The sequence below is a fragment of the Trichomycterus rosablanca genome, chromosome 2 (genome assembly GCF_030014385.1).
Source record: "Trichomycterus rosablanca isolate fTriRos1 chromosome 2, fTriRos1.hap1, whole genome shotgun sequence".
Lineage (NCBI taxonomy): Eukaryota > Metazoa > Chordata > Actinopteri > Siluriformes > Trichomycteridae > Trichomycterus > Trichomycterus rosablanca.
Window position 1 is genome coordinate 36,719,201 of NC_085989.1, and position 12,231 is coordinate 36,731,431.

General features: G+C 35.7%; 1 protein-coding gene across 1 annotated transcript; it reads right to left on the minus strand.

Annotated features, from left to right (window-relative positions):
- Nucleotides 1-9,696: 9,696 nt before the first annotated feature.
- twist1a (twist family bHLH transcription factor 1a) lies at nucleotides 9,697-12,023 on the minus strand. Its single transcript, XM_062990803.1, has 2 exons — nucleotides 11,412-12,023; nucleotides 9,697-10,171 (listed from the first exon to the last, which is right to left on the minus strand). Coding segments are annotated over exons 1-2 (546 nt in total). The 5' UTR covers nucleotides 11,957-12,023; the 3' UTR covers nucleotides 9,697-10,170.
- Between the last annotated feature and the right edge of the window lie 208 nt (nucleotides 12,024-12,231).

The following is a 12,231-nucleotide window of genomic DNA, read 5'->3' on the forward strand; positions in this document are numbered from 1 at the left end:
AGCTGGCTAGTTAGCCAACCTGAATTTAATACTATATTACATTTTTATTGTGCATACAGTAGAATTCAAATAAGCAGTTCAGAGCCAAGTTAACCGCTGAGCCACTATTGTGATGCTCAGAACAAATCTCAATCCAAGAATGTGGCATTAAATCAATAAATGTAAAACCGAACACTGGAAATTGTGAGTCATATAGGCCTGTTGTGTTCAGTAAGGAATGAAACAAAGATAAAACATATCCTAGTTTGCTGCCAAATTTTAGGGTGTCCTCTGATTAAAATATTCAACTTTTCCAAGTTTCCAAAGGATAGACTTGACCTTTGCTGCATTCCAGAGAAGTAAATTAGGGACACATAAACATAATTCATTGTTCTGAACTGCACCCTTTTCCAAGAGACACAGAGAAAGGAACTTAAATCATAGATCTTAGTACAGCAACCTGCTATCCAGCCCATATTCATATTCAAACCAAGGACATATTTTATCCTCTTTCTCTGTCCCTCTTTTCCCCTCTGTCCCTCTCAGAATCATGATAATGAGTAAATTACACACCAACTTGAAAATGCTTTTTCATGGCTGGCTGAAGCTCTTTCTCCTGGCTCAGGCAACTTTTCCACTTGACTTTCTGTTTATGCCTACAGGGAGCCAATTGTTATTTAGTGGAGGACCGGCGAATGCAAATAAACACTGGACTGAAATGAACACAACTTCTGCCTTTGATCACTGACGAAAGCGTGCAATGCCATTGTATACATTCTGTGCGGCATCATGATTGCCTGTTTATTTTCATGGAAACTGTGATCTAGCCAATCATACAGCTGGGGCTTTGGTCGACTGTTTCCTGCTGGTGAAATCATTTGTGTACCGCACATGGAGGGACTAAACCTGATCAGGTGGACATGCTGCCTGGGTGGCAAAATCATGTTAAACACATACAAAACTGACAGATTTCAGCTCTATTAAAAGGAACCATGGACAAAAGGGGCTTGGAATGAAAGGCTCTGAACTATTTATTTGAACATTATGATTTTAAATCCTGTTTCCATCTGCCTTGGCTGAGTCCCTGAAGCAATGCTCAGTTCTTTTGTTGCTTTGGCTAAAAAATGCCAAATTATTTTTTTATATTATTTAATGAGTTGTGTCCGACAAAAATCTTAATGATAATGACTGTGGACTCAGAAAGTATTCAAAAAGTATCCATGCCCCTTTCTGCCATCTTCAAGTCTCTTCACCAATGTTCATTAGGACTAAGTCTAAGCTTTGACTGGGTTACTCAGAGGACATTCAGAAATTTAACCCAAAGCAGAGGTTGTAACTGCCCTGCAATGGGGATCCCGTGTTTTAGCCATTGTCCCTCCCCCTACAGACACACAGCATGTTTATGTATTATATATATACAGTATATATATATATATATATATATGTATACATATATACACCGATCAGCCATAACATAAAAACCACCTCCTTGTTTCTACACACACTGTCCATTTTATCAGCTCCACTTTCCATATAGAAGCACTTTGTAGTTCTACAATTACTGAATGTAGTCCATCTGTTTCTCTGCATGCTTTGTTAGCCCCCTATCATGCTCTTCAATGGTCAGGACTCTCCCAGGACCACTACAGAGCAGGTATTATTTAGATGGTGGATCATTCTAAGCACTGCAGTGACACTGACATGGTGGTGGTGTGTTAGTGTGTGTTGTGCTGGTGTGAGTGGATCAGACACAGCAGCACTGATGGAGTTTTTAAACACCTCACTGTCTCTGCTGGACTGAGAATAGTCCACCAACCAAAAACATCCAGCCAGCAGCGCCCCGTGGGCAGCGTCCTGTGACCACTGATGAAGGTCTAGAAGATGACCAACTCAAACAGCAGCAATAGATGAGCGATCGTCTCTGACTTTACACCTACAAGGTGGACCAACTAGGTAGGAGTGTCTGATAGAGTGGACAGTGAGTGGACACTGTATTTGAAAACTCCAGCAGCTTTGCTGTGTCTGATCCACTCATACCAGTACAACACACACTAACACACCACCACCACGTCATTGTCACTGCAGTGCTTAGAATGATCCACCACCTAAATAATACCTGCTCTTTGGTGGTCCTGTGGGGGTCCTGACCATTGAAGAACAGCATGAAAGGGGGCTAACAAAGCATGCAGAGAAACAGATGAACTACAGTCAGTAATTATAGAACTACAAAGTGCTCCTGTATGGTAAGTGGAGCTGATAAAATGGACAGTGAGTAAAGAAACAAATGCCAAAATAATTATGATGTGGATCTCACAGTAAAATGTACAGTTTAAAGTTTAAAGTTTCCATGGCATTTTCTGGATAGACCAAGTACATGCCCATCAATTTCACTACATTTTTAAATCATCAATCCATCAAGTGCAAAACAACTGTTTCATTATATTGTTATAGCTCACAATGAACATCCACAGGTATCAGAGCTGAGCATACGAACATAGCAATTATCCAGACTCACAGTTATCCTGACCATTTTAACATGAGTGGAACCCATTTCATAAGAACAAAACCATTTTCGGCCCGCTTCCAAGCAGAAAGTCAGGGTTGATGCGAAGGACCCATGTGGTTCCATTTATGGCCCAAAGAACGGATCCTAGTAAATCAGACATGAAAAGGCCTCCTCTCAAATGAAATCACACATGAATCCAGGTTTCCGAACTGTTTCAGGCAAAAAGACTTGATGCATCACACCGTCTCCGTGCTACATGTTTTCCTTGGAGAATCAGCACTTCAAAGAACTAGAATCCAGATAGGCTAACACATAGCAGACGCCCGCACTATAGCAACAAAGAGGGCCAAGTATGTTTGGAAAGTGACACGGTGGAGTAAAAAGAATAATCCCAAGAGAATAAAATATAAACTGTCTCAAATTGCATACCATGAACTTATAAATAAAATATTTAAAGTGTACTAGTATGTAAAAAGTTGATATAGAGCAAACTTTTATATTGGTTATATATAAGAGGTTTATTCTATTACAAAAATATATTTTGTAGTCTACAGTATTTAAGACAATTGACATTTAAATGCATGCACACAGGTGGCATCAGTGCAGTTTTAACTAACCAATTTTATAAACAATGCTTGCTGTAATATTTCTAGCATGTAATATAGTGTGACACAATGGAATAGCTTGTAGAGTGGATGCCTTAAAGCAAAATGTATCCTAGGGACCGAGGTTTAAACTGTCCCTTTTTTTACTGTCTGTGAATAGTTGCATGTTTTCCCTGTGTCCACATCAGTATGGTATGTTTTTGAATAGCTCTGGTTTACTTCCTCCTTTGCAAAACATGCAGAAGTTGAACTGGATGTTCTATTCTGGTGTCACTGTGTAGTTGGGTTGGTAAATGTGAAGGACCCTACGATTGATTGGTACCCAGTCCAGGAAGTATTCCTTTTCTGCATCCAGTTTCACCCACTGTGAGTTTGATCAAGATAGAGCCCTTAATGAAAACAAATAATGTAGCACAGCAGGGTAGCTATATATTATTGTGGTCCTATCTCTTATCTGCTATGGGTCTTTTCATTCTGTGGTGCATGCAATATTTGGACTTTCAGGCTACCGTAATATACAGTTTCTGTATATCTGAGAAAATGTATACTTATAAACTAGCTGGATAATGCACAAGTACTCAATGGATTGAAACAGAGCTATCACTGATGGCCTATTTTACCCACCATATCATTGTCTTCAGTAGGCTAATATAAAATGATTACAGTTTTCACTAAAGGCTCATTGGTTTTATGACAATGCTGCTAAATTGACATTGACAGCTAAAGATCATTGTCATAAATAAAGATTGTCCTTTAAAGAACTTTCTTTAGAGTAAATAAGAAATAGTTTTAAATATGTCATATTTTACTATCACAATGTGACCTAAAACTGCAAAACAGAATTTCTTTCAAGAACCTTATTTATGTGTTTAATTAAGACAGATTGGTAGTTAAATCCAAGTTAAAAGAGACCGTACCTTACAGTACTTTTGTAAAAAAAAAAATGCATCAAGATTACACAAACTTAGTTCATGATCTTACAACTAGGCTTGAACTTATAATGCTTGTTATTCCAGTTATTTACATTTTACATTTTCGGCATTTAGCAGACGCCTTTATCCAAAGCGACTTACAGTTACAGTATACAGTCTGAGCAATTGAGGGTTAAGGGCCTTGCTCAACTACCCAACAGCAGCAACCTGGCAGTGGTGGGACTTGAACCAGCAACCTTCTGGTTACTAGTCCAGTTCCTTAACCACTAGGCTATGGCTTGCAGTTATTAAAGTGTGACAGTAATCTAAAAGATATAAACTTATAAACATATAAACATTTTAGCCAATAATGTAACTGTTAGTGGTGAAGAGAATTGTGGTTGTTATGAATGCCTATATTTTGAGACATTTTTTTGACAGAGGATATCAAATCAATAGCTGCATTTAAAGCAATGCAAAACACAAGTCTAGAATACAAAATAAAACCCAATTTTATATATCCACAATAATACAGAATTTAAGGCAGCTAACTAACAAGCTAGTTGATAAGAATGGCCAGAAAAAACTTTTTCATAATTTTTGTTACATTTAAGATATATGAAACAATTATTATTATGCACAATGCTGTATTATTTTAACACACGTAGGGTGCTTTAGTAAAGAGTAATTATTGAGATTGGTTAGGTTTGTTATTCAGAAAATATAATCAACACAACCTAAACATACATACTTTTAATTGGTCAGTTCTGGAAAAGTGTTGCCAACCAAGTTGAATCACACTTCGTTTCTGCTGTTTTTGTTAAAAGCTGTTATAAACTGTTACTGAATTAAAGCAATTAAGACAATATAATAATTTTGATTTCATAGATATCCCTTATAATATTAGTTAAAGCTAACCAACACTAGCTCCTGCTGGTTTTTTTAAATGTAATAAATGACAAATTAATTACAAAGTAGATGTAAAATCTCTAAAAACGCTTGGACATATCGTGTCTCTGTAAATGAGTAAATAAACAGTGTACAAAAGATATAAATCAGAGATAAGTGTATACTGGTTTATAAAATCATTCGTAACAAAGTAATTTGTTATTTTTAATTATTATTTGATGGGTGTCTTGTTGAGAATGTGCAGAAACGAATAAAAACGGGATACACCTGAACACCTGTTAAGCAGCGGTGCAGCAAACCTAAACACTCATAAATAAAAGTAGAACCAACGAGATTTTACTGAAATAAAAACGACTTCATAAATATAACCTTACGCTACTGTTAGATACGCACAAACACACACACACAGGTATAATAATAATAATAATAATAATAATAATAATAACAATAATAATAATAATAATAATAATATTTTATAACAATTTAGCTTTTTAAGTTACTCTAAGTAATTCTACCAAGATAAATGAAAGGAAATATCTGGCTTCTTGTTTTACACAATTCTTTGTGTCTTTTTAATATGTAAGTATGGGTTTTAGGAGGTAACTTAAGAGAAAAACGTAATTAGTAGTGTGATTTTTTTTATCTGAAGCAATCCATTACAACATTTTAAAGTCTGCTATGCATTCAAGTCGTCTGCGTCTGCTTTATCTGAGAAATACTGCAATCTTTTATTTTTGCTGTTTGCTCTGTCGCAGTAAGTGTCTCCAGCAAAATCGCACAATTATATAGATAAACAACCATGTACACTATTATTAAATGTGCACTTGGTAAGATTTAATGAATTCCAAATGTCCTAGTCACCACTCGGTTTGATGCTGTAACAGAAAGATGCAGACTGAAATGCACCTGTCAGAGGATGACTGGTTTTTATCACCAATGTTACCCTAAATACACGTTACCTACACATAACAGAAACGCAGATATAGAACCAATTAACCCTACAATAACAATAATCATTTTAGCCGCTTAACAGCATTGTACTGAATTGTATTTAGTTGGGCAGTTTTTAGTTTTCTTTTGTATTACTTTTTCCTTTTTTAATTTTAATTAACTGATTTTTTTTTTTTTTTTTTTACCGGGGACCTTGTAAAAACATTGGAAAGGTGTGCTTTCTGCATCTTAATCCATCTGGGTAGATACAATTAAATAAGCAATATAATAATAATAATAATAATAATAATAATAATAATAACTATAGCAATATAATAACATTATTATTACTGTTATTATTATTATTCATATATTAATATTAGTATTGTTGTTGTTATTATTATTATTATTATTATTACTCTTATTATGAATATGAATGATGAATGAATGATGAAGATTAGATTAGTAAAGATGTTATTATATTATTATATTGCTTATTATATTGCAGAGGAACACACTCATACGTTAACTCATTTACACTTTTACTAGGGGCAATTTAGAGTTACCAATCTACCATCTTTACTTGGTTTTGGTAGAAAGGAAGAAGTCGGAGTACCCGGAGGAAATTCACGTGAATTAAATCCAAGACATCAGGAACCATGATTCTTTCCCGAACTTACAACTGCAGCAGCAACAACGTCAACAACAACAACAACACTACTACTACTACTATTAATAATATTAACAAAATAATAATAATAATAATAATAATAAAAATAACAACAACAATAACAACAACAATACAACAACTACTACTAATACTATTACTTCTAATACGAATAATAATAATAATAAAACAACAATACTGCTACTACTACTACTACTAATACTATTACTTCTAAAACGAATAATAATAATAATAATACAACAACAATACTGCTACTACTACTACTACTAATACTATTACTTCTAAAACGAATAATAATAATAATAATAATAATAATAATAATAATAATAATACAACAACAACAATAATAATAATAATATACAAGCAAAACAAATAATATTTTTTCATGAATTCAGTTTTATTATGCACTGTAAAAGTCATGTTGGCCGGTATTCTTATCAGATGACCTGTTAAAGTTAGACTATCCTACAGGGCAGAGCTAAAGACAGGTCAAGCGTTTTGGAGCTGATAAAACAAGCAGTGCTCACTTCAAAGCCTCGGTCCTGGGTGCGTGCGCGAGTGCGTGTGCGCGCGTGTGTTTTATCTGTTACCTCTATGCTCTGTAATGCTTTATAAGTTGAAAGGTCGCGGTGCTGCCTTGCTCAGGAATTTATCTATAATCTCGCAGCGTGAGAAGTGTTAGTGGTGCCGACGACCTTCCTTTTTACCTTAAGAACTACAGCCTCAAGTTTAAGGCAACACGGACACGGTGATCTAAAGATGTGGAATCGATTCCGCTTGGTGAATCACTGTAGCCACAGGGTCACCGCATGGCTTTACGTACGCACATACACATGCGTCAAATCGCTTAACTGGAGTGCGCATGGAGTCCTCATCTGGAGTTATGTGGTCTACACCCACCGAAGAGGGGAATTTCATCTGATGGCATGTCGCACAGTCTTTAGTGAATCCAGTAGAAAAACAGAGCAATATCTTCTCTATTTTTCATAAGAAGTATACATCTGACATTAGAAAATACATCTGAAAGTTTCTTAATTTAATTTACACCTATTATATAATATTATTTTACAGTGTGCAGCCGTTCACAGACATTATAAAACAGAATTTTCTTTAGAAAAATATGAGATTGGTGCACAGACGTTTTTCAGGTGGCAATAACATTTTTTTTTCTAATTAAACCACAAAGTCAAATAGCCTTTTATTGTAAAGAAACGTTAAATAAACACCTTAATCCTTAAGAAATCTATAAGTTATTTATTCATAAATAATAAAGATGTTAGGTACCATGTCAGACGACCAATGTAGACTTCAACGTAGTCTGTTTTATAATTGTGAGTCCTTTGATTTACAATTAAGTATTTAAATCCAAATAAAAAAGAAATTATAAGTATTTTAGGATCTCTGTGTTTCATAGTAAGGAATGTCTGGCTACTTCATGAAAAATACAACACGAGTAACACCCTAAACCAACTGTCTCATGCATTAGTATTTAAAATGCATTGAAATGCAACACAGACACTTTACTATCATATAACACAGTTACTAAACAAGCTCTACCAATTCTGACGTCACACTTTCCTTCACAAGTAAAAATGGCTACACGAGTATTTACCATGTTCTCTTCTTTACGTCTCGTGGACACAATCCTGCACGGTCCTATATCAGAGAGAGAGGATTCTCTTCCGAAATTACAATAATTATCGATAAAGAAAAAAATATATTTGAAACTTCCCGTCTAAAAGCGTTTCACTTGCTGCTTTATTAACAAAACTAAAATGCTTTGTGTCAGTTCGGCTGTGGTTAGGCTTTGGGAACGCTGACTCCCAGCTGCAGCTCCAACATCTGCTTCACGTGACTTTAAAGAAAAATACCAAGCACATCTGGTAAAAATAAGTTTGATTCAGGTGCCTTGGTTTTTCTTTTCCTCTTCTTTCAAATCCCTGTGCTTTCTGAAAGCATGCGGCCCTGCATTCTCTGGTTTTACAAATAAGCCGACATTGGATTCATAACAAGAATGTTTTTTTTTCTTATTGCCTATTTTAAACTGTTATATATAGTTGCTTTATTTTAGAGTGCATTATTATTTTTCTAAATGTAGATACATTCAGTAAAATGCAATAACATGTTACTCTGCTGTTTTTACACACTGCACCTCACTCTGACCCGGTGACCCGTCGCTCTGTTTCAGTTCCATCTGTGAATTCCGAACATACTGCTGAACCCAATTACACACTTTCTCTTCAAACGATTTTTTTCACACTATCCTTAACTGTTTTTCCAGACCTGTTTTAAACCTGTCATACCAGACAGTGCATTTTTGCTTGACCAAACTGTATCAGATTACAAAGAATCTCTGCATTTATACACAAATCCCACCAGATTCGTTTTCCATCAGGTATCTGAGCAGAACTAGAACTTCATGCCTAACATTAACATATACTAAAACCTCTAATTTGATCAGAATTTTGCTAATAATATGATAATAAATACAACTGTATTTTCAAATTAAGACTTGAATGAGACCTAAAAAACCTAAAATTGCATTGCTGCAGCTGTAATGTTAACTTTCAATAATGAGCAATTGTTGAAATGAAGGTTGCAGCATAATGAACAAAACACTGTGTTGTCCTGTATCCCTACTGAGCGTCAACACAGTTTAAAGGCAGAAACTTGAATACTTACTGACTTAAAATTTTATACCATAAGGTGATTGATTATACAAGTGTGGAGAGTTACTGTAGTCAAATGTTACCAATTATTATTTTTCTGCTTCTTTAATGAAACATGTCTACTAGAGATATTTCTATATTTCCACATGACAGCTCTGATTCTGGTCTTGTCATAACCTACAGTTAAATATTAAAATCAATCAAAACAACCAGTAGTGATTTAACTTCTAAAATTCTAATGTTATTCCTTTATCATTTTTACTTGACTATGTTAAGGCCTTAAAAATCTTCCATTTTCTTTTAAAATTATATTTTACTCTTTTTATTGCCCCTTTTGACTTTTGGCAGAACTAAATCTGTTAATAAACAATAAAAGAGAAATCTAGCCTCTAAATTGTCAAACCAGACTTCCATAAGTTATATTCAAACCAGTTTTATTGCAAAAAATATTTACAACATTACAAACAAATGCATGTAGACACCAGATCTATTCTGCATCATTAAGTGTCAATAAATAAATAAACCTTTATTAACCAGTCAAAAAATGTTTTATACAAATATGAGCCAAGTTTCGTCCATTGACGAAATAAATACTGTATGAGGACCTTCACTTTGTTGCTGTATCCACAGTTTTGGCCAGAACTAAAGTGTTTGCTTCTGCTGTTGCAGTCATTCTGGCTTGGAATGAGATGGCAAGGCTTGTCGAAATGCATGCACATAGCCTACAGAAGTACAAAGTTTCCACATTCATCGTCATTAATCAAGAAACCGCAATTAAAAGCACGGATCTGAATGCAATCCCTTGTCTGCTGGTGTCTCGGACTGTATTTAAGTGCTCGTGACGACGCCACAGTCCTTCCCAGTAAGATTGTCTCCAAAACCTTTCCTTTTTGGCTGTAATCCATGTCTGTACAGTCTGAGTTAATTTTGGTCCTGTGTGCAGGCTCTCTTGCAGTCTTTCTGAGCTTTGAAGTCTGCATAAAGAAAATTGTGATTTATTACATTTACAAATAAGGGGAATTCAAACAGTATTACTGCCAAAAAATGTAGAAACAGTTTTGGTTCCTCAAAGAACCTTTTCTAATTATTTACTGTGTACAAAAACTGTAAATGTAATTTTTGGTAAAACACATTAATAATAATAACAAAAACAACAACAACAACAATAATAATAGTATTAATGGTAGTGTGTTGCACTGACAGACCTACATAGCTATACATTTTTATCTGTCTGCTTGAAGGTAAACTCTAACATTATAGATCATGCAATGCAAGTCACAAATGTAATGTGCATTTATGTTTACTCTTGCATCCATCAGATCATTGTGCTCTCTTCATCTATTTTTCTAGCAGTAAATTATTTTGGAGTTGCATGCAACAGTGTTAAAGAATCTATGAAAAGGTCCTTATGGGAACCATAAATTGTACTTTTATTACACCACTAATCTGACACTCTAATAGTATTTTTTCTTTTAGAAGAATCAAGTAAAAGCTGTGAAAATTCTGCTTTAAAATGGGGCTTCCTGGAATACAAGTTTTTGCAAAACTCTTTATAATACCAGTTTTATAAGCCTTATAAGTGACAACATTTCAACTATGACATTGAAAAAGTATGTGGAGGCCACAACTACAGAACCTGTTATAGTGCCAGCAAGATCCCTATTTTTTATGAATATGCTGCAAAAGTATGTACTAAGGCTTGTATATCATGGATCTCTTGTAAGGACAATGGAAAAGCCTTAATACTGTATTAATACAGTTAACAGTGAATGAACCATTTCTTTTTGACATTATTTGCTCTTCAAATGAACTGAATGAGGCTTTTTATCTATCAGGCTTTTTTGGGTTTAGGTCTCTATAAAAAAATAATGATTTATGCAGAGAAGCAAACTTGAAGAACATATCACAGTGCTTGCAGGAACCCTTTTTGCCAAAATGTGTGTGGCTCTCCAGTAAGACCTGTTCTTGTTGTATTAAGTTCTTTATATGGTTAATTATGCTGAACCCACTTCTACTTAAAAATATTCTATGAAACAAATAACTTTTTTTTTACTATCCATATAGGAATCCTATCTAAATCTTAAAAACCCTTTAAATGTTCATTATATATGTATGTGAAAATAAAATAAAAAAATATATAATGTTAACTGGAACACATTTTTACCGCATAAAAGAATATGCAACTACTGTTGAAAGAAAGTGAGTTTTGCATACCACGGCTCTCCATTAATGCTGGTGCAGGCGCTGTGCGTAAGTGAGATGTTAGTGGACCAGGCTCCCTCCATCCTCCACACGGAGAACGCATAGCTCAGCCGTTCGTGCGCCACATAACTGCAGCTCGCCATTTTGGAGTCCAGCTCGTCACTTTGCAGAACCTGGTAAAGAAAGTCAATGTACCGGGCAGCGAGTTTGAGAGTCTGTATTTTACTCAGTTTGTCTGAGGGCAGGGTGGGGATGATCTTGCGCAGGGAGGCGAAAGCCTCGTTCAGGGATTGAGTTCTCTGGCGCTCACGCACGTTGGCCATCACTCGCTGCGTCTGCAGATCCTCGAATGACTGCGGGCTACCTGCGCACTTCTTGGCTTTTTTACCAGAGCCTGGTGTGGGACTGTCCGAGTCCTCCGCGCTTCTCCGACTCACTCGTCTCTTTCGTGCGCCTCTTTTCTGCTGCCTGTCCTGTTCCTCCTCGCTATTTCCGAGACTGTCCACCGGGGATTCGGGTGAGCTGGGTTCCTCATGCATAGCGTCTTCCTCAAACATCTTCTTTCCTTTATGCTGGCGCTCAGTACTGCTGGTACTTCCCTCTTTTGATGGGGTAGTAGGTGTCGCGCTCTCGCGCTGGACACGGAGGTGTCGCTCAAAAACTTAGGAGCACTCTTATAGTCTTAAAGGCGCAAAGGTTTTGGAGAAACTTCTGATTGGCTAAGAACGCGTCTGACGTAAGAGCCAGTAGGCCGAGCGCATATTAAAAAGTTTCCGTTATACAAGACCTTGGTTTATACAAAAATAAACAGGACGCTTAAAACAAGCACTGA